General features: G+C 40.3%; 3 protein-coding genes across 4 annotated transcripts in view; 1 reads left to right on the forward strand and 2 right to left on the reverse strand.

Moving 5' to 3' along the window:
* Positions 1–7: 7 nt before the first annotated feature.
* Positions 8–12,713, reverse strand: slc37a4a (solute carrier family 37 member 4a). The gene is made up of 8 exons (XM_062060474.1): positions 11,800–12,713; positions 11,489–11,721; positions 5,051–5,294; positions 4,645–4,803; positions 917–1,002; positions 695–808; positions 494–632; positions 8–417 (listed from the first exon to the last, which is right to left on the reverse strand). Exons 1-8 carry the CDS (start codon positions 11,945–11,947, stop codon positions 251–253), a joined length of 1,290 nt encoding a protein of 429 aa, XP_061916458.1. The 5' UTR covers positions 11,948–12,713; the 3' UTR covers positions 8–250.
* Positions 12,714–12,983: 270 nt separating this feature from the next.
* cfap45 (cilia and flagella associated protein 45) lies at positions 12,984–23,235 on the forward strand. The gene is made up of 12 exons (XM_062060480.1): positions 12,984–13,072; positions 14,472–14,573; positions 14,636–14,736; positions 16,152–16,296; positions 16,367–16,537; positions 18,162–18,340; positions 18,413–18,542; positions 18,602–18,748; positions 18,835–18,948; positions 21,325–21,518; positions 21,585–21,809; positions 21,891–23,235. The coding sequence occupies exons 1-12, from the start codon at positions 13,070–13,072 to the stop codon at positions 21,949–21,951; spliced, it is 1,572 nt and encodes a 523-aa protein (XP_061916464.1). The 5' UTR covers positions 12,984–13,069; the 3' UTR covers positions 21,952–23,235.
* Positions 22,664–25,230, reverse strand: part of LOC133658431 (clathrin heavy chain 1-like) — a 41,898-nt gene continuing 39,331 nt past the window's right edge. For both annotated transcript variants that reach the window (XM_062060478.1, XM_062060479.1), the window contains one exon: positions 22,664–24,216. In XM_062060478.1, the coding sequence (XP_061916462.1) occupies positions 24,080–24,216 (137 nt within the window). In that variant the 3' untranslated portion in view covers positions 22,664–24,079. The remainder of the gene's footprint in view (positions 24,217–25,230) is intronic.

Below are 25,230 nucleotides of genomic sequence, written 5' to 3' on the forward strand. Positions count from 1 at the left end.
AATATGTTATAAATGTAATTTATTCAAGTTTTGGATTGTGTTAAAAATAAGGGTTATAACACTTGAGGAAACACTGGTTATTGGTATGTAATTTTTCCCTTGTTAAATTATATATAGCACTTTTGGATTTAAAAAAACTATTTTGAGATTTTTTAAAATGCTGAAAATACTACTGTGGTGCATACAAAAATATGAGTTAAAAAGTACAATGAAAGCTTCACATTTTTATCCTTTGGCAATTGACGGTATCTCAGTCGGACTTCTTGGATACGTGACCCATCTTGGTTTTGACATTACGCAGCAGGAAAAACCCAACGGCCGTGCCGCCACAGGCAATTTCTGCAACCCAGAAGGCCGTTTCCCAGCCATGATGCTTGGCGATGCTGCTGAACGGAAGCCCCGAGAGGAAGCCGCCAACTGAGAAAATGGAAGAAAACACTTTGGGTCGAAATCTGCTTGCATTTTAAAGATGACCAAAAACCGATGCACTTACTGTTTGCCATGAGAGCGACAATAGCATGTGACGTCCCGCAGTAGTTGGACGGAGCACTCTCATTGGCTATAACCCCAAACAAGGCGATTGGCCCGTAGGAGGAGAAACCAAAAGCAGCACCCAAACTGAGGATCCACACCTTCAAGGGAGGGATTATATCAGTTCTTTTCATTTATTTATTTATGTCTCGTCATGAATTACCTTTGGACTCTCTGGAGTGACTGTGATTCTGAACAAATACATGGACACAAACATCCCAGCCATCATGAGGATCAGGACAAAGTGGCGAGGATTGCCGTAGGTTCTCATGCCTTGCTGCACAGAAAAGGAGGGTTTACTGGTTGGACAATCATCGGACTACCACAACACTATACTTGTTAGTCCTTCATTCATTGTGTTGTTCTCAGCGAGATGTAAACTCACTTTGGCCACAGCTTTGTCAGAGAGGTAACCTGCTGCCAGGCTGCCGAACAGCCCTCCCACCTCCAGGGCGCTCATGTATGAGCTGCCTATGAAGAAGAAAGAAGTCAATCAGACATAGCAACACACTGATAGTGAAGAAAAACACATGTAAGACCTCCAAAATGTAATATGCATGTACTGTGTTTTTAATTATTAGTGAATCAGTAAGGTACTTTCAGAAAATTACGACATTCAAATTTATTACACTGATGGGCAACAATGTAAAAAAAAAAACATTACTGTAATTGTTTGTATACTTTTTGTAGTTTTTATAGATTTAAATAAAAATAGCCATGCTTTGCAATGACCTAGTTATTTTGTCCAAATCATCTTAAATCTGCTCTGATAAACTAAAAAATATATAAATAACATTTATTAGGTGCTTAACATGCACACACGCCGAGTGACAACTGAGGCTGCAACTAATTATTATTTTTTAATACTAGACAAGTCAGCGATTACTTTTTCAAATAGTCAACTCGTCAAACGTTTATTGCGTATGATCTGTGTCCACATTGGAATTTGACGCCGAGTCCGCAACTTGATTATAACTCATTTTTAAAACCAACCAACTCAACTGTAACAAATGAAACACATTACTGATAAACGAATGGTTGTGCATTATTACACAAAATATATAAACTATTGCTGTTATGAATATTTTTAATCAGATCAATCACACTTTTGAATTTGGATTAATCATGATTAATCACAGGGTTATTAGTAGCTTGCATAATTTAAATTGGAACTTAAAAAAACTATATTTGGACAAACTAAAAATAAAAACTATTTGGACACAAATACAATTTCATTGTCAATGTCATACAAAAACATTTTACAACTTTTTACTTGAATGCAAATCATTTAGTTGCTTAAAACTTGCTAACAGTTTAATATAAAGTTCAGTCAGGGTTTATTTAGAAGAGACATTTTCCAGTGAGCACAACAGTCAGTTTCCTCACCGCCTTTCTGGTAACAATCCGCTGTTAAGGTAAAAGAGCATGTACGCTTGAAAACAATTGCAAGATTAATCTTAGTGATTACCTACAAGTTGTCTGGTTAAGTCAGGGGTCGGCAACCCGCGGCTCCGGAGCCGCAAGCGGCTCTTTGACCACTCCGATGCGGCTCAGCTGCATACTTGCCGACCCTCCCGATTTTCCCAGGAGACTTACGGATCTCAGTGCCTCTCCTAGAAATCTCCTGGGGCAAATATTCTCCGATTTTCACCATAACAACTTAATTAAGGGCATGCCCTAATGGCACTGCATTTATTGTCCTCTATAGCCTGTACAAACAGCGTGATAGCCCGGCCACATGTTGTATGTAGCTTTTACTTGCACACGTAGGAGACAGCAAGGCATACTTGGTCAACAGCCACACAGCTTACACTGACGTTGGCCGTATAAAACAACTTTAACACTGTTACGTTACAAATATGCGCCACACTATGAACCCACACCAAAAAAGAATGACAAACACATTTCTGGAGAACCTCCGCACCGTAACACAACATAAACACAACACAACAAATACCCAGAATCCCATGCAGCCCTAACTCTTCCAGTCTACATTATACACCCCCGCTACCACCAAACCCCCCAAACATCAACCCCCCCCCCCTTGTGCGTCGGTTGAGATGGGCGGGGTTCGGTGGTAGCAGGGGTGTATAATGTAGACCGGAAGAGTTAGGGCTGCATGGGATTCTGGGTATTTGTTTTGTTGTGTTTATGTTGTGTTACAGTGCGGATGTTCTCCAGAAATGTGTTTGTCATTCTTTTATGGTGTGGGTTCACAGTGTGGCGCATATTTGTAACGTAACAGTGTTAAAGTTGTTTTATACGGTCACCGTCAGTGTAAGCTGTGTGGCTGTTGAGCAAGTATGCCTTGCTGTCACTTACGAGTGCAAGCAGAAGCTGCATTCAACATGTGGCCGAGCAGTTAAGCTGTGTGAGCAGGCTGTAGAGGGCGCTAAAAGCAGTGCCATCACGCCCTGAAATTCGGGAGTATCCCGGAAAAATTGGGAGGGTTGGCAAGTATGATGCTATCAAGCGCCATTCATTTAAAACCTGCGGGCCGCACTAACATTAAATTTTCATATTAAGGTGCGGGCCGGGGCGTGTGTCTGAGACCCCTGGTTAAAACATAGCACAAAGCAAAAAAAGCTTTGTATGCAGTGTTATTTCATTTTAAATTTTCAAAAGAGTTTTGTGGCTCCCATTGTTTTCTTTAATTTGTGAAACTTGTCAAAATGGCTCTTTGAGTGGTAAAGGTTGCAGACCCCTGGGCTAAGTGAACACAAAGTTACCAAAGCACAAAGAGTTGGCAACCGGGCGCGATGTCAATCGCAACTCAGGTACCGTAACATGGTACCGTTAGACTTTAAGTGAATCAGTGCCCGGTAGAACCAGCGGGATCTGGTCGGTGCCAAAAAAAGTATCGGATGCGGCTCCCTTCTCTAACTACTGTGCAGCACTTTGTGAAATGTTTACTGCTTTTGAATTGTGCTACATCAGGGGTCTGCAACCTTTACTATCAAAAGAGACATTTTGCCACCTCTTACACGAAAGAAAAATAGTATAGAGCCGAAAAATCGTAACACAGCTAATAAACTTTTAAAAGTTTACATCTTTTTTATTTTACAGGAAAAGCAATCCGTCCATGTGAAATTAAACTTTTTCCCCCTTTCTCTTTTGGCAAGCATTCATAGTTAGCTCACCCAAGGAGTTGCACACTCCAGAAGCTCAACTGAACACACAGGCTGCCAGTCTCTTTTACTTGCCTTCTTTGCGCCTCAGGACTCAGCCTGTGGGCATTCAAGGCCTCACAGACAGTCAGAAATTATAGAACTTCTAAAAAAAATAAAAAAACTTTTCTCACTCTGGGGTAAAAACAAATCTACAGGAGCCACAGCAATGAGGCAGAAGAGCCAGAGCTGTGGGTTGCAGAGCCCAGTTAGTCGATTGGATTATAATCGATGTTATTATAGCTGACATTGAAATATATTTGTATGTATCCTATTTGCTGATGTTGTTCTATTGTTGTTGTTATTGTTGTGTTTGCTGTTGTCGTCTCTCTGTTTTATCCCCCTCTTGTCCCCACAATTTCCCCCTCAGTCTTCCTTTTTTTCTCTTTCTATCCCCTCCTGCTCCGGCCCGGCTGCACCAAATAATAATATAAATCAATTTAATAAAGTCAAATACAAATACGGCAACAAGAGAAGTATTCCACACTTCTCTTTTGTAAAGTAAATTTGTACAGCCGATATGGGCATCTACATCAACAATATGATTTGCCTGAGAAGCTGGACAGGACAAAAAAATAAAATAAATAAATAAATAAAAAATAGCTGACGTTGATTAATTGTTGCAGTCCTACTCACAACCAATCAGTGGCGCTTTAGCAATAATTGACGTCTAATGAGACAGATGCTGAAATGTCTTAGCTAATGACAACACAGTAAAAGCGGCACTTAAAGAGAAACCCAAGTCACAGCAAAGAGGAGTAATGTGTGTCGACTTAGTTAATCAAATATTTTTTTATACATTGCATGAAGTGGACATTACTGAGATTGAGATCGTAAAGGGTATAAAAAGTACTAGTTAATGTAATCGCGTTACTAATGTTGTTTGTTGCTTTATATTGTTTATTAGGTCACCCAGTCATGTATTTTTCCCCTCCACATTGTATACCCATGAGTGTAGACTGTCCTTTGTCCTGTATGAGAAACAGCTGGCCCCAGTCAGTGCAGGCCGTCTTCACCCCAAACACCACCAGGTAGGACACTGACAGCAGCCACAGGTACGGAGAGAGCAGGAACTCCGACAGAGTGCTCTCATCACTAGAGGAGTCTGAAAGAGGACACAGGCAGAAGAATAATGGCTGCAGAATAAAGTCTAGGTGGGTCAGACCGCTATTTGTTATCATCAGAGCGCCACACAGGGGGACATGCAAGGCGCATGCAGGGTACAAAGTCCACACACTTGTCGACCTTTAGTCACAAGCGGTGAAAAACAGTTGTCACATATATGAGAACCGTTTGCAAAAGTCAAAGACAGTCTAGCTAACCGCATAATGTCACCTTCTTATTCAGCTCACCTCCTTTGCTCTTCTTCGCTGCTACTCCTACACTGGGCAGCCCCACGTCTCTGGGCTCATTCTTGATGACCAGCAGGCATACAAAGGAGACGGCCACACAGATGAGTCCGGACACGGCCAGGATGGTCCTCCAGCTGTAGGTCTGGGCCAGCACAGTGGCGATGATGGGGCCCAGGCTGCCTGCCAGATTCATGCTGCAGGACAGGACCGCCCACCATGTTCCGAACTCAGAGGGCTCGAACCACTGAGAGGAAACAGTGAAATGGTGTCATTAGTGGTACCGGTGCCAAGGTTCAGTTCAAAACTTGGGAGACAAACATTCTTGCAGCAAACTCCTAAAAACACCAGAGGGTTTCTGTTCGAGGACCACTGTAGACGGTGAGCTGACATGAGAAAAAGTGCCTAGAAAATGAATTTCGCTCCCACGTCTAAGCACAACTTGTTCAATGCATTTTTGCATAGATAATACCCTTCTGGACTTTGGGTTAAAAGTTCAGAACATGATACCTAGCCAAATTTTGTCACAAGCCAGAAATGTATATAGAGGTAAATCACAAAAAACGAAAATCTTGTGCTGCAGTTTTGGCTTGTAAAATATGTCTTATTCATTTTGGCAACACAAAATCTTTCTCAAATATCATAAATACATATACCTAACATCTGAAACAAATATTGGTGCCTTAGTATACTCATATGTGAATTTAGATCATGAAATGTAGCAAATTTCTTAAAAAACGATTCAACTGAAGTGATTTGCCCCAGCACAATGAAGCACACACTTATTAAATTTAGCTAAAAGCTTATGTATCATACATTAAAAAAATGTCACAACCTTCTATGTAATCAAAGGTACAAAAGAAGTAACACACCGTGGCCAAAAGTGGCTTAAAATCTAGCAAAATATTACCATGCACCCCAAAACTGGAATAAGGCAAAAATGGACAAGATTAAAATAGATGCAGTAAAGGCCCAAATTGGTATAAAATATGATAAATATTTATTAAAGTAGCAAATTGTTTCACAGCATGTGTCATTTATACCCCCCACCCCCCCCCCCCCCACACACACACACACACACACACAAACACACACAAAAGACCAAAACAAATTTGAAAAAAAAGGTAATACAGACATTATTTAAGCTTTACCGTTAAAATGGCAGTGTGGCATCTCGATAATCAAACATCTTGATAAAGAAACAAAAGTGGCAAATTTTACATGGTGACATGGTGCGTAATTACTCATCAATATCACTTTCATCTGTGTCATCATCCCATGCACCTCTTTCTTCTGTTTCCTTTGAAACATTTCCACAGTTCTGGCAGTGACATAAATCAGTACAAGACATTTTTGCAGACATACATGAACATCTTTCTGTTTCACATTTGCTTGTCTTGCAACCACAGTGGACTACCTGCAGCACACTATCTGGGGCAGGATTTCTAGTCATCCATCTTACTGTTAACTCCCCATCCTCAATGTACCATCCATTGCCAATGGGTGAAGGGGCACACATCATACCAGTCAGGGAATGTCGCATTACTGCTGCTTGGTAGTTTGCCCTTTTGCAGTGTTGGTGGAGGGCATCACTTGTTGGGGGAATGGACAGTTCTGGCAAAGCTGACGATGCCATACAGAATGCTTTGTATCTTGCATCGTTCACGTCTTTGGCAGATGCCTGTCCATACAGGTGGCACACATATTTGCTCAGTGTTTTGAACGTAGACTGGTCAAGGTTAAAACTGCTGCCCAGATTTGAGAACGCAGTCAGGTATTCGTCTTTCTGACAAGCAAGAGAAAATGTCTTCCTTTTGCCCTTGCCATGAAAGGCACTGGTCGAGTCACAACCTGTGAAGGTATGGATGCCAATGAGTGCAGAACAAACACTGTTGCCAAGAGCTGCTGCCACCTTAGCCACGTCTATGATCCTCGTTCTGTTGCCTACTCCCGTGAAAAAATACAAGCTACACTGTAAAGCTCTTTGAAGACTTACAGCAATCACTGCCACATCAGTGTCAGGGCTTTTGATGACAACAGTTTGATGTTCTTGTGCAGCATGCTGTGCATGTAAAAACACCCTAGTGTCACATTCCTCATGGTCACATGTCAGTTCGTGAACAGCACTGACAGTTTGTGAACCCTCTTTCACAGTAACACAGTGACACAGTTCTCCATGTGCTATGTACAAGCTGAAGTCCCTGCCCAAAATGGTGAGATCAGCATCTCGCCATGCAACAAAGAGGAATTCTGCCAGTGCTGCTTTGTTGGTCCCATTAGATAGAAACTTTTTCCACTGTGTGGGTGCCTTCTGATCCCGTCCATAGATCTGCACCTGTTGTGTACCACCCTCAGCTCTCAACAAAAATAAAGAAATAAGATAAAGTAAATTAAAGTGTGGATCTTACAACAGATCTATAGTGGGCATGAGTAGACAGAAGCAGTATTGCACATTCAGTTCACAGTGAAGATGATAATGGATGATATGACAATGATGATGTATAAAGTGCACTATGCATTCTTCAATTATTGTAGCAGCAGTGGAGGTGACATGAAGTCACAGCAGGGATGTGGGTAGTGGTCACAGTTCAGTCAGTTCAGGGATGAGGGGTGAGGTGTGAAGGTGTGCGGGGGGAGGGGTGGGGGTTGTGATGTGTAAATCAGTCCAGGGGTGTGTGTGTGTGTGTGTGTGGGGGGGGGGGGGGGAGAGAGAGATTGGGGCTGTGGTGTGAAGGTATATGGGGGGATGGGTGGGGCTTCCTTTTCTAGGCCAGTGGTTCTCAAACTTTTAAATTCCAAGGTCTCCCCTTAACTCTGACAGTGTATAAATGGTCCATTTGGTTATTACAAAGTAACAACACATTCTTTCAATCCTACGCTATGTACTGTAACATTATTACTATAGATTCACACACGTGTGTGTGTGTGTGTGTGTGTGTGTGTGTGTGTGTGTGTGTGTGTGTGTGTGTGTGTGTGTGTGTGTGTGTGTGTGTGTGTGTGTGTGTCACATACCTGCCGACACGGTTTCTGCTTGTGTGAGTTGATCCCTCTGGCGTTTTCCTCCCACACGAGTGTACTTTTCCACTTTTTGACAAATTATACAGATGGCTGGCAGGACGGGGCCGGCAGAAGCAACGGGCAAACCTGAACGAGATCGAAGTTTCTTTCGGGGAGTTTCAGACGTGCCTGCTGACTGACCTGCGGCTGCAGATGGTTCTCCCACCGCCCGTGCGGTCCTTTTCTCGGCATAAAACAATGCAGATTTATCTGTAAAACGTCGGTAGCATGTTGCGTGAAACCCAGCGTCGTCAGGAATAGCGTCAAAATCTACATCCGAGCAATGTTTATAGATTTCTGCCAGATGCTTGTTCTGGTCTTGCAGACAAAGCCACTGTTTTAAATAGTTTCTGTATGTGTCCCACCGTGTCCGAGTGAAGTGCTGGACGTCCTCATTGTTCACAGATGAAAGATGCATATAGCATCTTTTATTTTCCTCTTTACGCACTTTTTTTCTAACTTTTGAGGTCTTTCGTTCCTCTTCACTCTCGGATGTTGTCGTCGCCATAGCAGGTATGTTGTTAGAATAAAGCTGCTACCTGATTGGTCCATGTGACCAAAACCGCGCCACTCCCCACTAGATATCACTGCGCCTCACTGAAAAATAGTACCGGCTTTCAACACCGATTACACAAAATGGGCTAGGTGTCAATTTCCGAACTTTTGGTATCTTACTTACTACCAGTAAATCTATTTTATGAAGTAAAAATGATGTTGTGCCGTTGGTGTGGGAGCGAAACTGAACGATATGAGCCTTGACCACAGGCACTACTGTAAACACAATGGCAGATACTTGCATTGACATTTCAACCTTGCTAGCAAACGTATAACACTGGGGCACAAACTTGTGATTCACATAACTGAGGTGTTCCTCAAGGCACCCCTTTAGTCCTCTCCTTTTTGGCAGTTACAAATGTTTTAATCAGATATATGTACTGTAACTAAGGTGTTTCTGTAGCTCGTTTACTTCAGATGCTGTCAGAAGGGCCATAACTAGGATTGGACAAATACCGGGGTCAAAAATTGGTTGTCTAAGAGGAACTTTGAAAGACTGAAATCATGGGTATCCCAGCACCATATAAATGATATTACCTTCAGCAACACAATGAATTTCCAGAATAACAAAAGCTTTAATTGAGCTATAAGTATCACTCATCTAACATTTTTGATAATCAGCATGGTTTTGCAACAGTCCACTTTTTTATCAATAACCTGACGTTCAGCATATTAAACAATTTTAACATAATTAAAACATACATTTAAAGAAAATACCAAGTTTTTAAATACGACAAGGGTTTGAACCCAATATCTTCTGCATGACACTGCAAGTACAAATGACGTCTGCCACGGAGCCACCGAAAGTAGACGAATAAATTTAGGCCATGATACGTTTGGGGTAAAATATTATATGAAGCGCTTTGTCACTCAGTAATTTACATTTTAATGTAATTTTTTTGTCACCTAAAAAAATACAGAGGACATGACCTCGGTGTCCTCAATGGTAGTTACGGCCACGGCTGTCAGTATTAATTTGCTCAACTTATTTAGTCATGCTAGCAGTGTTTGCCAAGGCTCCATTTTAGGTCCCCTGTTTTTCATAACTTGGGCTATTCAACTAGTGGCCCGTGAGTTTAGTTGAAAAAACTTGTGACAGCCTCACATTTTTTGCAGAAGGTCCTTAAAAACAGCAGTGCGCTCCTGTAACTCGGACAAAATCGAACAAAATCAAATGTCTACTGTAAAGGACGTTGGTTCTCCGGAATATACAAAATTAGACTAATAGTCCTTACCTTTCTTACCCCCAAAACTATTAAATTTAATATCCCTGGTGTGGAGGGTGTGAAATTAATGAATTAAGTTACTTTAGGATGTTAGTTTTTAATAAACACACATTTCTGCTTATAATTAGTATATATTTGTAAGGGAGTCACAACTTATTTAACTATTCATTTAGGAGAACCTTATTTGTAAATGTATTTATTCATTTGTGTGTATATTTGTTCATGTTACAGATTGAGTACAGAAAGTGAACCAATAGATATGTCAGAAATTGCTATGAAACGAAAAAGGGGTAAATAAAGTCTGCTTCTTCCTACTCCTTTTTGGACATATGGAAATAGATGAGGCACCATATTGTAACTGTATGCATGTTCGAAACAAATTAATACCATTACCAAATCTATTGTTATTTTACAGTGTACAATTTGATGGATAATTCCCTTTGAAATCATAAGTCAAGCAGATATTTAAGTATTTATTTTTATATTAACAAAAAAAGTTTGTAATTTCTGATATTTGTTGCATTATTAGGTAATTTTCAAGTTGAAAAAATATGCAATTACATGCAGTACATGTATTTTTCCTGTCAAAAAGGAAAGAACCAATACATTTAGTAAGAAAATAAGTACTATATTAACGCATATTATTAGGGATGTCCGATAATGGCTTTTTGCCGATATCCGATATTGTCCAACTCTTAATTACCGATACCGATATCAACCGATACCGATATATACAGTCGTGGAATTAACACATTTTTATGCCTAATTTGGACAACCAGGTATGGTGAAGATAAGGTCCTTTTTAAAAAAATTAATAAAATAAGATAAATAAATTAAAAACATTTTCTTGAATAAAAAAGAAAGTAAAACAATATAAAAACAGTTACATAGAAACTTGTAATTAATGAAAATGAGTAAAATTAACTGTTAAAGGTTAGTACTATTAGTGGACCAGCAGCACGCACAATCATGTGTGCTTACGGACTGTATCCCTTGCAGACTGTATTGATCTATATTGATATATAATGTAGGAACCAGAATATTAATAACAGAAAGAAACAACCCTTTTGTGTGAATGAGTGTGAATGCGTGTAAATGGGTGAGGGAGGTTTTTTGGGTTGGTGCACTAATTGTAAGTGTATCTTGTGTTTTTTATGTTGATTTAATTTTTAAAAAAAATTTAAAAACCCGATACCGATAATAAAAAAAAACGATACCGATAATTTCCGATATTACATTTTAAAGCATTTATCGGCCAATAATATCGGCAGGCCGATATTATCGGACATCTCTACATATTATATATAAAATGACTTGGTGGGCCTTGAGTTTGACACCTGTGGCACAAAATAATAAAAATAACTGCAAATTCAGAAGCTGTTTCTAGTCATTTGCTTCTCAGTAAGGTAACCAAAATATTAAAACCTCATACAAATTAAAACCTCTGAGAAGTACTACCTTGTATTGATTGTGCAGGCATGCCTAATGCTGTGGTAGGTAAGTGCATGCTTCCTCAGGGACTGAAAATGCTTTAAAGTAAATAACAACAATGAGATTGTATGGCGCATGAACAATTTACAGTATATGTGTGATGCTGGGCTACCTTGCGCAGCACCCGTCCACAGGGAGGCCATCCAAGACCCTGGCCCAGTCCGTTGAGGAACCACAATGCAGAGAAGACGGCCACGGTGGACGACCAGGAGAAGACCACGTTGATGCCTCCCACCATCAACAGGCCAATGGAGAAGAGCCAACGTGCACTGATTTGGTCTGAGAGCACGCCGCTGATGAATTTACTGATAGCGTATGCCAGAGACTGGCTGCTGGTTATCATGCCTGACAGTGAAAACAGGACACAGAAAACTTTTTAAAATGGCAAAACGCGCACAAGTTGAGAATTATGATGAAGCATACCCAGGTCATCCTTATCCAGCTTGATTTCCTGCATCAGCGAAGGCATCACAAAAGAGAATGTCTTCCTGTTAAAGTAGTAAAGAGTGTAGCCAACAAACATGGCCAAAAATATAGTAGTCCGATAGTATCCATAGTTTGCTCTAGCCATGGCTGCTGTCTTATTGTTATTCCCACGGTATTAAAAAAAATGAGAGGGGAATCCTGAGAACAGCAGACAGAGGTCTGCTGTTTGTGAACTTTGCTTCAGGATGCACAGTGTAGCAACAGCAGCTGCTTGCAACTGAGGGCTGTTTGTAATCTGCACAAGTTAATAGTCAACTCCCAAAGTGCATACATGATTTAATCTGGCACCTATCCCAAGCCAAGCATGTGGTTTGTAACATGAATCCAATCGAGGCAGAATGTTGTCCCTTTTAGGCAACCAAATTATAAACAATATCCTAAACGATAAACAACATTGGATGTTTTCTCCATTGTTTGGCACAAGTGCAAGCCCTACTTATGAGGTTAATCATTTACTGCTATTTGCTTGACCAGTGTTGCTGGTAGTGAATAAAACGAAATTAACAGATGTATCAAAATGTTTCTCCTCACTGTTTACAATTAGAAATAATTATCGCCAACAGAATGAAGTTTACGATTACGCTTCCGGGTCACGTGAGCCAATCAGCGCCGCATATTTGTGACAAGGAAAGTGAGACGAACAAATGTATTATTGGAGTCAACGTACGGACCCCGCCAGATACACTAATAAAGGTCGAGTTAATAATGAACACAAAAATAGCAGAAAAAAAATGATAGTGTTTCGGCATTCATGAAAAACGACATAAAATAAGGTTAGGGTCAATAAATTGCTACAACTCATAGAACGTGTTACTCATCTGTGTGTGTTGCCCAGCCTATTTCTTCTTCGTTCTCATATCAAACGGGAGGACGTTCAACTAACACTAGTACAATATCGCCGTCTAGTGGTTGCTGAAAATAATGCATACACCAGAACTACTGTACCACCGCAATTGCAAAACATATATATAATAAAAATTTAAAAGGGTAGATCGCTGAGGAGCCCAATTTTTTCCAAACACATTTATTTTAAAATAAATCAAAAGAAAAATATTTGTAGTCATTCTCCTTGCAATATGCCCAAGCGTTTCTATGGTAACGGGAAAACATTACCGCAGGCGTGACGCTTTTTCACGCAGCTTTTCTAGAAACAAACTTTTATTAAAGTTTGGTTTATCTGTATCCGGACGAAAAAGAGGAAGGAGAAATGGTATGGTTTTATTGCTTTTGTGTCTAGACGTGTTTTAATGTGCTATTGATACTGCTACATTATGCATTTATATGCTTTTCTTTTTTAATATGTCATCTCGTGCAAGAAATACACACGCACAGGAAGTGTGGGGATGGGGGTTGGCAATAAATCAGCTGTTTAAGAATAGATACAAGATGAGAAAAAATTAGATACAGTAACCCCTTGTTTATTAATGTTAATGTAGTGGTGCATTCATTTCCACCAAGTAGGAATTATTGATAATACATTTAATGTTTTAACAGAGCATAGAAACCTGTATCCCACCTTCTAATATGTCCATCCATCCATCCATTTTCTACCGCTTATTCCCTTCGGGGTCGCGGGGGGCGCTGGAGCCTATCTCAGCTACAATCGGGCGGAAGGTGGGGTACACCCTGGACAAGTCGCCACCTCATCGCAGGGCCAACACAGATAGACAGACATCATTCACACTCACATTCACACACTAGGGCCAATTTAGTGTTGCCAATCAACCAAGTGGCTAATGATTGTTTATTTAGCCATTTTTATTTCCCTAAAAAGTCCATTTAATAATTTATATGAAAGAAAAAACAGCCGGTAGTGGCGTTTTAGTCATGTGTTCTAGCCTTGTCGGTTCAAAATACCAACATTACCATTCAACTATTTTCTTTGGTCTCCTTAAAAGCAATAGTGGCCATACGTGAAAAACAACATTAAATAGGGTTAGGGTTAATAATTTGCTATAAAAAAAATCTAATCGCAAACTTTTGAGCTTTGTCTTTATTTTATTACATTTAAATTAATTTATTACTATCACATTTATTCAACACGGTTCAATCTCGTAAATTCTGATCTACCCTTTTAGCCGTGTATACAGCAGTACCAGTCAACAGTTTGGATGCAACTTCTTATTCAATAGCTTAAAAAAAAAAGGCTGTCCACACCTTTAAGTGGTACTGTAAGTAAACAATATTTTTTCCATGATTACAACATATAATAATTTACTAAATGTCTAATTGGTTTGTACAATGACCCTGTACGACATCCATGTCACATTCTGAACAACAAACAGTTGCTCTAATAAACAATGCAATAGGAAGGGGATTCATATGGCCTCATTCCTCGCAGCTTACCTGACACATGAAACGTGACGAATTGGGGGGGTTCACTATCCACTTTAGCCGCCAGATGGCAGTAGAGTGTTCCAACTTTGACCACAGCCTCAGTTGCTATGTAGAGTGACACTATCCATCATTTTCAGCAGACCGCATTGCAAAATGGTTAACCCCCCCTCTTCCTCTCACGAGAGATCCACCCAGGAATAGGGCCATATGAATCCTTTCCCTACTGTATGTAATCTATTGGAGAAAGATGGCTGTGACTGTGAACCTTGCAGAGCGCCACTTCCTCCACCACATCTGCAAGGAGACAATATCGCTACCAGACCAGAGCCTCCTCCTCTCAGGTGGATGAAAGTCTGTTTGGAAGCACCACAAAGGTCAGGACTAAAACATGAGTGTTTGTGAGGAGAATACTTTTATTATTGTTCTTAATGTTCAGAGGGCCTCACAGTCAGCCTGCAAGGTGAAGGAAGTCAAGGAAGTGCCAGTGCAGAAGCAAACTATTCAAATTGTCACCAAAGACCTAATTCGCAATCTCAGGTAAAGGCAATACAATACTTTTGCAGTATTTTATTACTTTTTCATCTTTTATTTATTTGATCTCCATACACATAAGCTGCAAGTATCTGAGCCAGGATTCGAACATTCATTTTGAATTAAATCTTAAATGTAATATATTCCCTCCACGTATTTGAGATGGCGTGGTTTGAGCCGGGATTCAAACCAAGACCTATAACTGGCTGTGGGGCAGACATACAAACAACATGCAGCAATGTGTTGTCATTTATTAATCTATTTGTTTAAATTCAATTCTAGTTTGTCTTAATTTTTGGTACATTTGTTATATTTGTTAATGATCCTTTTGGGTTTAGAAAGAATACCATATACATTTTTTTAAATTTAATAACATTTTATCTTAATCTTTTGTACATTTTGTTTTATTTGATAATTTTTTTTTTCACCAGATGGCATTTGAACAATACCGTATTTGTTTCAATTTAATTATTTTTTAATCTTTTTTGATATTTACTCCAGCTTCCTCCCACCTCCAAAGACATGCACCTGGGGATAGGTTGATTGGCAACACTAAATTGGTCCTAGTGTGTGAATGTGAGTGTGAATGTTGTCTGTCTATCTGTGTTGGCCCTGCGATGAGGTGGCGACTTGTCCAGGGTGTACCCCGCCTTCTGCCCGAATGCAGCTGAGATAGGCTCCAGCACCCCCGCGACCCCGAATAGGACAAGCGGTAGAAAATGGATGGATATTTATTTTATTTGTTAAATTTTTTTTTTAAAAGATGGGATTTGAACAAAACCGTATTAAAAAAAAGAAAAAAGTAATCTATTAAAAAAAAAAAAAAGTTTATCAATTATATTTTTTCACAAAATGTGATTTGACGATACTGTATTTATTTGTTTAAATGTATTTATTAAAAAATTTTTTTGGGGGGGGGGGTATTTGTTTTATTTGTTGAATATAATGTTTAACAAGATGGGATTTGAATAATACCGTATTTATTTGGTTAGATTTAATAATTGTCAAATTTTTTATATTAGTTTTTTTGTTAATCATATTTTTTCACAAAATGTGATTTGAACAAAACCATATTTATTTGTTTGAATTTATTAATTTAGAATTTTTTTTTTGTATTTTTGTTTTACTTGTTCATTATATTTTTCACAAGATGGAGTTTGAAAAATGCCGTATTTCTTTGTTTTTTCTTTTTTTGTACATTTGTTAATTATACTTTGTGACAAGATGGGATTCCAACCATACCGTATTAGGCAGATGTTCCAACTGCATGCGCCTTTGATCTAATTTTATATAATTTTATAGGCTCCAGCTTGGGTTTGTACTTTATTTTTCCATTTGACTGGTCCTTTGTGTGTTTGAGTATAGCTGAGCCTGTGGATTACTCATCTTGAAGGTCTTCCTAACAAGAAATTCTTCTTCAGGGTACCATGCAGAGATCCTTCAGGACAGTCCATCATTCTAACATCAGCTGACTTCAAGCAGATCACCTCAAGATCCAAGTATCTCTCCAAGGAGGAGGAGGAGGCTTTGAAGGCAGCCAGTCAGAGGAGGAAAGAAGAAGAGATGGTAGGAAATAAGCTCAAACATACCAAAAGGTAATTGAAGAAGAAGTCATGAGTTGATCCTGCGTGCGCAGAAAGCGGCCGAGGAAAGGAAGCGAGAGATGTTAGAGGCGGACATGTCCCGTCAGGAGAAGGAGGCTTTAAGCGAAGTGGAGATGGAGGCTCACGACCGTGTGCAGCGTTTGTTGGAGGGCGCCAACGCCCTGAGGATGGAGCAGGAGGAGGAGATTAAAGAACTCAACAAGGTAAGATTTGTTTTAAAAAGGGCCGTCAAGATGGCGGTGCTTTAGTGGCTGCTGGTTGCAGGAGCTCTGCGCTCTTGTGTATCCCCCTTTTGCATTTTTGAGGTTTCCCTCTTGTTTTCATTTGTTTTTTTCCCTTTTGGTTCGGACTGCGCAACAAGGCGTGACATTTTCGTGATCTCTGCAGTGCTTTTTTGTGAGCTTTTGGATCGGTCTCAGGAGGCCCTTTTGGCCATGGCCATGTTTGCATCGGAGACCAGCTGCTGGCTGGGGTTGAGCGTCGGCATGGCCGAGCTTCACAGAGCCCTGGCTGAATGCGCAAGTATCGGACACCTCGGTCTCCCTGGACGGATTCTCGCTCATCATTGGCCGAAAGCTAGTGGGCAGACTAGGATGGAGTTGGCTCGCTTGTTTGCTTTGTTGGGTCTGCTCTTGTCTCCCGCCGTGCTGCCCCCCCATCCCAACAGACAATGGCGTGGAGCACTACAGAAGCCACAGCGGTGTATGTGGGTGTTGAAATGCTGTTTTTGTTTTAAATACATGCATGGTGCAATTGTATGTGCGCAATTTGAATTATTGCTCATAACGGAGGGTTTAACAGGATCAATTTAACTTAATTAAATAAAATAAATTAAACTAAATACGGAAAAAAAATAATAATGTAACAGCAGCGGTTAAAATTTATTTAACAGGATAAAACTTGTCAAATGATATGAATGTATTAACCACAAAGATCATTATCAAGGCTTAGGTCAGGCTGATTAGAAAAATAAATACTTATTAAATATACTGCAAAAGAAGGGATTTATGAAAACTGATGAAAAATAAATATACATACACTGTGCAAGAATGCATACACATATTTAAATTGATAATACTAAATACTATAGATATTCAAAATACTAACTTAATAATAAATATGTTTAAGCCTGCTCAGTGACCGCCCTAAGATTGGTAGGTCGTGAGTTCAAACCCCGGCCGAGTCATACCAAAGACTATAAAAATGGGACCCATTACCTCCCACTCAGCATCAAGAGTTGGAATCGGGGGTTAAATCACCAAAATGATTCCCGAGCGCGGCCACCGCTGCTGCTCACTGCTCCCCTCACCTCCCAGGGGGTGGAACAAGTGGATGGGTCAAATGCAGAGGGTAATTTCACCACACCTAGTGTGTGTGACTATCAGTGGTACTTTAAGTTTTAACTTTAACTTAACTAAACTGTGAATACAATTTAAGTACAAAGCTTCATCACTTTAGTCATAATTTTTGCACTTAAGGAACCTCTCTGTGAATTGGCTCCGACTCCTTCCGTTTCTTTGATATTGTCATTACTGCCACAAGTGGTGGGAACGTGTATTACAACTGAGTGCCACTGCCGCCCATACGGACCACAGCTGAGAAACAGATATTTTGTGGGCGATGGGCCATGGCCCTATGGTTAAGAAACACTGGCCTAAAACATTAAAAAAATGTTCCTGAATGACAATTTTTTTCTAAACATCTTTTTAAAAGTAGTATGTAAAAACTGGTGGTTATTCCAAATTCAAAAGTGTGATTAATCTGATTGAAAAAAAAATTAATCATTTGAAAGCAGTAGTTAAAAATGCAGTGCCTGGTGTCCTGCAGTTGATTCTCGGTGCCCAGTGCCAAGCCACGCGTGACGCACAGATCCAGGAGAAGAGACAGATCCAGCTGGAGATGCTGGAGGAGCAGAAGCGTCTGGACGCCATGATGGAAGTAGAACGTCGCAGGCTTCTGGAAAAGATGGAGGAGATAGAAGAGCAGCACAAGCAAGAGAGGATCTGGTGAAGGCTCAAAGATCTGCACCATTCTTGTTAGGTCCACAACTGACTGTATTATGGGTGTGTGTTATTCAGCGGGAAGCAGCAAATCTTTGAGCAGATCCAGCAGCGTCTGGAGGAGAAACTGGTGCAAGATGAGCTGAAGGAGCAGGAGAAACATTGCGTCCGAGAGAAGCAAGCCAGAATGAACCTGGAGGACCTCATGGTATCACAAAACACACAATACAGAAACATAAACAGCGCTGAGGCTTGTCTTCTGTCCAGGCCTTGGAGAAGAAAAGAGAGGAGCAACAGCGTCTGCATCAGGAGGTCATTCGAATCAACGCCGAGACTTTGAAGGCGCAAGAACAGAAGAGGGAGGAGGAGAAGCTTGCAGATAAGAGAGAAATGGAATTTCTCCAAAACAAACAGGTTAGACACTCTTCCAGCACTGTGTGCAGTTTGAGACACCAAACTGCTTCTAAAGTCCTCATCCCCCATGTTCCTCCTGCGTGAAGCAACGTGAGGCGGACTACGAAGCAGAGCAGAGGAGGATCAAGAAGGAGAAGGAGCTGGAGATCGCCAGGCTGAGGGCTCGGCAGGAAAAAGCCAGGGACCACAAAGCAGACCAGGTCAGGAAAAGCCTGAAGACACTTCAAAGCAGGGGTGTCCAAAGTACGGCCCAGGGGCCATTCAAATGTTATTATTGGCCTGCGTCATTACATATTATATTCAAAGAATACCATTACATACTTTTAACAGAACATTACAAAAAAGGTTTGGCACCACACAGAAAATAGAAGAAAAAAGTCAAAAGAAAAAAGTTAGCAGTAGTGCTTAACAAATGTACATGCAGTGGTAACTTTGTTTTTGTATGCCCCACTTGTCGAAACACGTGTTGTAGTGACTCAGTCTCTGTGCTTTTTTTTTAAATTGAGTATTCCTGCAAAATAAGTCACCATGGGGCCAAAGAAAGTTGCCATTGCTAGAACTTTGATAAAGAAGGTGAAAAGCACTATTGAATCCAATAAATAACTTCTAGCAAGATCAAAGGGGTCATCTGCTTGGCTCTTTCCTTGCCTTCAGTGTTGGTGTTTTTTGTAAGATTCGGTTTGATATTTTTGAACGGATTAAGGGCTGTCTTCGACTAAAGATTTTTATAGTCAAATCTGATTCATTAAGATTTTGCCCATCGTAGACGATTATATAAAATAAACAGATGATGATATGTTGTACTATACGGACTGGTTCCTTTGTTATGGCTGGGCAATATGGCTGAAAACTATCACGATATAAGGGTTTTATATCGGTCAATATCAATAATTATTGATATTTTTTTATGAACTATCAAAATAAGGACCAGAAGGAAAATATATTAAATATTTAAAAACATATTCAAATGTAATCTTCCTCGGATTATAATCCACTCAGCTATCAAAGCAGAAAAGATAGGAAATGTCAACACAACCATGGAGAACACTCAAAAAATGTAAACAAATCTAAAATCACATAAAACACTTAATAACCTATTTAAATGAAGGTGAAAAATAAGGAATATGTAAGAAATGCTTAATAAAGTGGAACAAAAAAGTGCAAAGTGTGAAAATGTAAATAGAGAAACCTGAGAAGAACTATTTTCTGCAAGTTTACTGCCATGAAGTTACGGCTGTGCTCGGGTAAACGTGTCTCAGGTGGTCCACATTGGTCTGACAAATTGGGTAACAAGGGTGTTATATATTCATATACAGTATATTTACTATTACAAGCGGCCCTCTGAGGGCAGCCACATTGACGACGTGGCCCTCAATTAAAACGAGTTAGACACCCCTGCTCTATACAGAGATACAGTATACCCAAATGGAGATTCAAACACAGATCTCCTGACTGTGCGGCCTACATGCTAACCATTAAAACGGCCCTCAATCCGCCGTATGGGTTTAAGACCAGCGCCACCTTGTGGTGTGTTTGTCAGACAGATAACAGCACGAGAAACATGTTTTGTTAAATGATCGCCCGTTAGTGTGTCGAGATTCATGATTAGACCATCGATTGTTGAATCACCACCTCTTGAAAAACGTCACACAAAATTAAGTGAAATACATGGCTTTAAAATGTTTCCAAACAGTGCCTGTAACACAGCAGTAAAACGTCTGGTAAAACAAAACATATGTCATCGTCATAGAACCACTAGCTGCAGAAGCTAGCTCTCCAATCAGCTAAACAGACTCAATAAGTCTATGATAAGGTTTTGGTGAATTTATAAAACCGGAAAAATACAGACAGAATGCCATTGTAAGATAAGAAAACTAAGACAGACATGTGCTAGCATTTTTGCTAATGCTAAAGACGCTAGCTTGATTACATTACGATAGCACATACAAAAATGCATGGAAACACTCCTACAGACATCACACATGGGACGGTTTAGTAAGTATGAATTGTTTTAGTTGTATTGTAAAACTTACAAACGTCGCGTAGAGTGATGAATGAAGAATCCTTCCGAGCAGAAAACACTATAGACGGTTATACTTCCGGTTCAAGGCACGAACCTGGAAGTACATTTTCAACCCGCAGCACCTACAGTTAGCGAACTCGTCCAAAAAACGGTGCCATAGCACAAACAATAACACACCTTTTCAGTGTCTGTCTGTGCTATATTCAAACTATTCGTTGAATACAAAACATTGTCGTTACAGAAGAAAAATGCAAAAAAAATAGCCGCACCGTTTTATAAGCCGCAGAGTTCGAAGCATGGGGAAAAAGTAGCAGCTTATAGTCCAGAAAATACAGTAGTTACAGGGCAATCTCTTGTAGTAATTGTGTTATTTTATGTCAGAAAAATATCATGTATTCTGTTGTATGACTAGCAAGTTAATCACGTACCTTCAGTCATTAGCATATGCAGATGAAGAAAGTGAATTAAGCGAAATTGGATGACTTCAGTGTGTTTGGGACTCTTGTGTTTTTTTTTGTGCATTTAAAATTCTTCTTTATTGTGTATTTATAAGGACGAGCTGCGAGCAAAGAGGAACCAAGATATGGCGGACAGAGACTGGAGGAGGAAACAGAAGGAGCTGGCTGCCAAGAAGGCGCAGGAGGAGGCCACACTGAGGGCCGCTCGCTTGGAGCAGGTGCAGCGCAAAGAGCAACTCCTGTCAATGGAAGCCGGCCGAGAGAAGGCTGAGTTTGAGAGGGTCCTCAAGTAAGAAAACACAACCATTGAAAATCAAAAGTCAGGCCGATGGTAAACTCTTCCGTTTTGGCACAGGGTGCAACAGGAAGCCGCCGTCAAACAAAAACAAGACGACGAGAAGCAGCGCCTTAGCGCGCTTAGCCACGCAGAGGCCATCAGGCAACAAGTGAAGGAGATGGAGCAGTCGGCCATGGCCAAGCGCAAAGAGAGATTGAAGGAGGCGGAGCAAGTGAGCAGGGAGGCCCAGCAGAGACGCAAACGCATCAATGAGGTCAAACAGAAGAAGCTGAAAGAGCTGAAGTGAGTGGGAGGACAACACAACAATGTTTTGTAACGCACAACTTTGTCCACTGACAACTCTGTGTGTGTCTGCCTGCACAGGGCAACTGGGCTCAGTGACAAATACTGCAGTGAAGTGGAAAGGAAGGCTTGGCTGCTTTGATTCCCTCAAAGTGCCCATCAAGGACCACAATGTACCCCATAGGGCAGGTTGTGTCCACAGTACGGTCCACATTCTAAAAATGGTGTGAAACATGTATACAACTACACCAAACAAGAAAAAAAGCTAATGATTTGATAGGCTGTTGGTTACGGAAAGGGCAATTCTGTAATTGAAAAGGACAGTGGCCGATACCCGGATTAAAATGGGGTTGGGTGGGGACAATCAGCCAATTTATTTAAGTTAAGTCATTTGGCTGTACATCTGGGGGGGAAACACATACCACCAAAAAAACCCTCAACATATTCTAAAGAATCAATATTAAACTTAACATGTTCCAGACACTGCGATGAGCCAGTATCCCTGCCTTTTACCCGAGTGCAGCTGGAAGGTTCCAGTTCCCCCCCTACCCCGAGAGGGACAAGCAGTAGAAGATGGATGGATGTTCCAGACAATTCCGTTAAAAGAAACAAAAAAGTTACTGTAGCAGCATAAAATGTTTTTTGGATATAATAAAAAAATATGTTGTAAATATAAAATTCTAACAACACTATAATGTATGTATATAAGTACCTACAAAGGCCTATATCAATGTATATTAAACATTTTGGATGTGCTGCTCCCCCAGGTGGACAAATATGTAGCTATCCAAATCAATTCTGCACGGCTGTCTAATCCACATTCATTTACATACACACACGGGACTCCACAGAAATTATGTTTACACTTTTTAGGTTTTATTTAGGCTAGTACTTCCTTTCAGTTAGGTCATATTCTTCTACTTTTATTGATGACAGGGCCCCCTCTAATTATGTATTTATTCATATTCATGACAACAAAAAGGGAGTGAACGTATGGTAAGGTTAGGGCTACACTTATATACACACACACACACACACACACACACGCATACGCACACACAGACACACAGTGATTTAGGTATGTAAGGAAGTACATGAAGGTAAATAGGGTCTTACTTCACACGATTCTTGACAAATAGGTGGATGTACTATTTTCTTGAACCATCTGCATGTTCCATCCCGCTGTCATTCAGACATCGTAAAAGTCTTGGAGGAGGAATCGATAGGAGAACAGGTTGGTGTGTGTATGGAGGGGCGGGGTTGTGTCACCAACTACAATGTTTCATGTTCAACATCTGTACACAAATCAACAAAAGGAAATAAATGCAGACCTCAGCACAGTGAGGGTAAATACACACGTGTGGTACATTTAGTCCTGCCCTTTCTTTTTGCACATACACAGATACAGTCTCACACAAGCACTGTACACGGCACAAGAGGTCACCTAAATACACGCAGAAATAGGAGCCGACATCTAGCAGGGACCAGAGGGCTGGGGGGGTTAAAATTATTTTTCAGACCATCATCACTAGGTCTCACACACACACACTTTCTTATACACACTGACTCAATCGTAAAGTGACATACAGTTAGCTGCATAAGTATTTGTACAGTGAGTTTTTATGATCTTGCCATAATGGATGGTGAACATTTCAAATCCATAGTGGTGCCCAAATACTTCTGAATCTACCTGTACATCTGTATGCATTTAAAAACATCATAAAGCTACACACCTGTGCAGAATATACTATCATTACTTTACTTGCTAGGGGTAGCCATTCACATGGCAATATATTGTTATGTTCAAATATTATATGCAACCCTATGTTTTTTTTTCCTCAAAATATACAATGTCATGATGTCGGACAAACGAGACAAGGTTAAAGATGCTCACGTGTTCGGACATATATTAGAGCTTCTCTCTTCTCACATGAATGCAAAATCCAATGCTCCTCCACCTGCTTTGCGCAGCTTTAGCAAGTCCACTTCCACTGACAAACCAATAAATGAACAATAAAAAAAACATACAAAGAACAAGGAGTCATAAATATGGAATGTGGGGAAAAGTAACAAACACGTGGTCCAATTTCAAACAATACAAATAAAAGTCCTTCATTGCATTTACATGTTTTCTTTGTCTGCTAACAGGACAAGATAATATAAATAAAAAAGTATGAGTGGGCTTGCTTATGGCCTCTGTTGAGGGTAGAGGACCATGGGAGGCTGGAGAAGAACAAAAACTAGACAGCGAGAGGGGAAAAGTGGGGGCTTCACATGCCGTATCCAAAGTTGGTCTGTGGTGCTGCCGGCTGTACGTAGCCTGGTGCTGCTGTGTAGCCGTAGCCGTACGCCTGCTGGGGGGGCACCGCCACGTTGGACCCTGCCGTTAGCATGAGCTGCGGTGTGCCTGCAACAGTGCACAAATATGTGTTAACCTTTAGGAGTCAAATGCTTCAAATGTTCTTATTTGACAAAAAAAAAAAAAGTTATCTTGACAAAAACTGCTGTAAAAACTAGAAAAGCACTCAGGAGCGCAGACCTCCGGCAGGACATGATAAAAAAAACCCGGCCCAAATCCAGACTATGATCCAGAACAGCCACAAAAATGTATTTCTAACCTTTCTTAAAAAGGTAGCTATCTAAAGTGGAATGAAAGAAACAGCCTCTTGTCAGTCATTTACTGTCTTTGTCTCTTTGGGTGGAAGCGGAACCACTGGCATACAGAGGCAAGTTAAAGCTTGTAACAAACGTAAGGTAGCGTATGAGAAATGATCTGCATCACTTGTTTCTTATCCCATTTCGCTCGTAACATAATACAAATTTGGCCATAATTTTTTGAGTTACCCTTTTTGAACAAATTTAATTGTTAAATGAAAGTGTGACTGATCATTGTGGCATCATTTTTTTTAACATGTTCCAAGTAAATAAATTGATTGATATCCATAGCGCAATGAAAGAGCAGATTGATCACTCTGTGTCTCCACTCTCTTTGTCTCTGCGATGTAGTTCGCACACACACACACACACACACACACACACACACACACACACACACACACACACACACACACACACACACACACACACACACACACACACACACACACACACACACACACACACACACACGCACGCACGCACGCACGCACGCACACACACACACACACACACCCATAACTTAGAGTTATTTTGCTAACTAACTAACATAACCTCCTGGCGGAATACAAAAAATATTTTTAAAGAGTATTTGCTCGTTGTTATTATTATTATTAATAGGCTTTTACATAGGTCAGCAATTGGCAGCAACATAGATGTTGATGCATTTTTATTTAGTTTACAATATGTACAAATTCAAAAAAAGAAAATAATGATCAAATATATATTGGAAAAACATACCTTCCCCAGAATGTTTGAAAATATC

This window comes from Entelurus aequoreus, linkage group LG10 (assembly GCF_033978785.1).
Source record: "Entelurus aequoreus isolate RoL-2023_Sb linkage group LG10, RoL_Eaeq_v1.1, whole genome shotgun sequence".
Lineage (NCBI taxonomy): Eukaryota > Metazoa > Chordata > Actinopteri > Syngnathiformes > Syngnathidae > Entelurus > Entelurus aequoreus.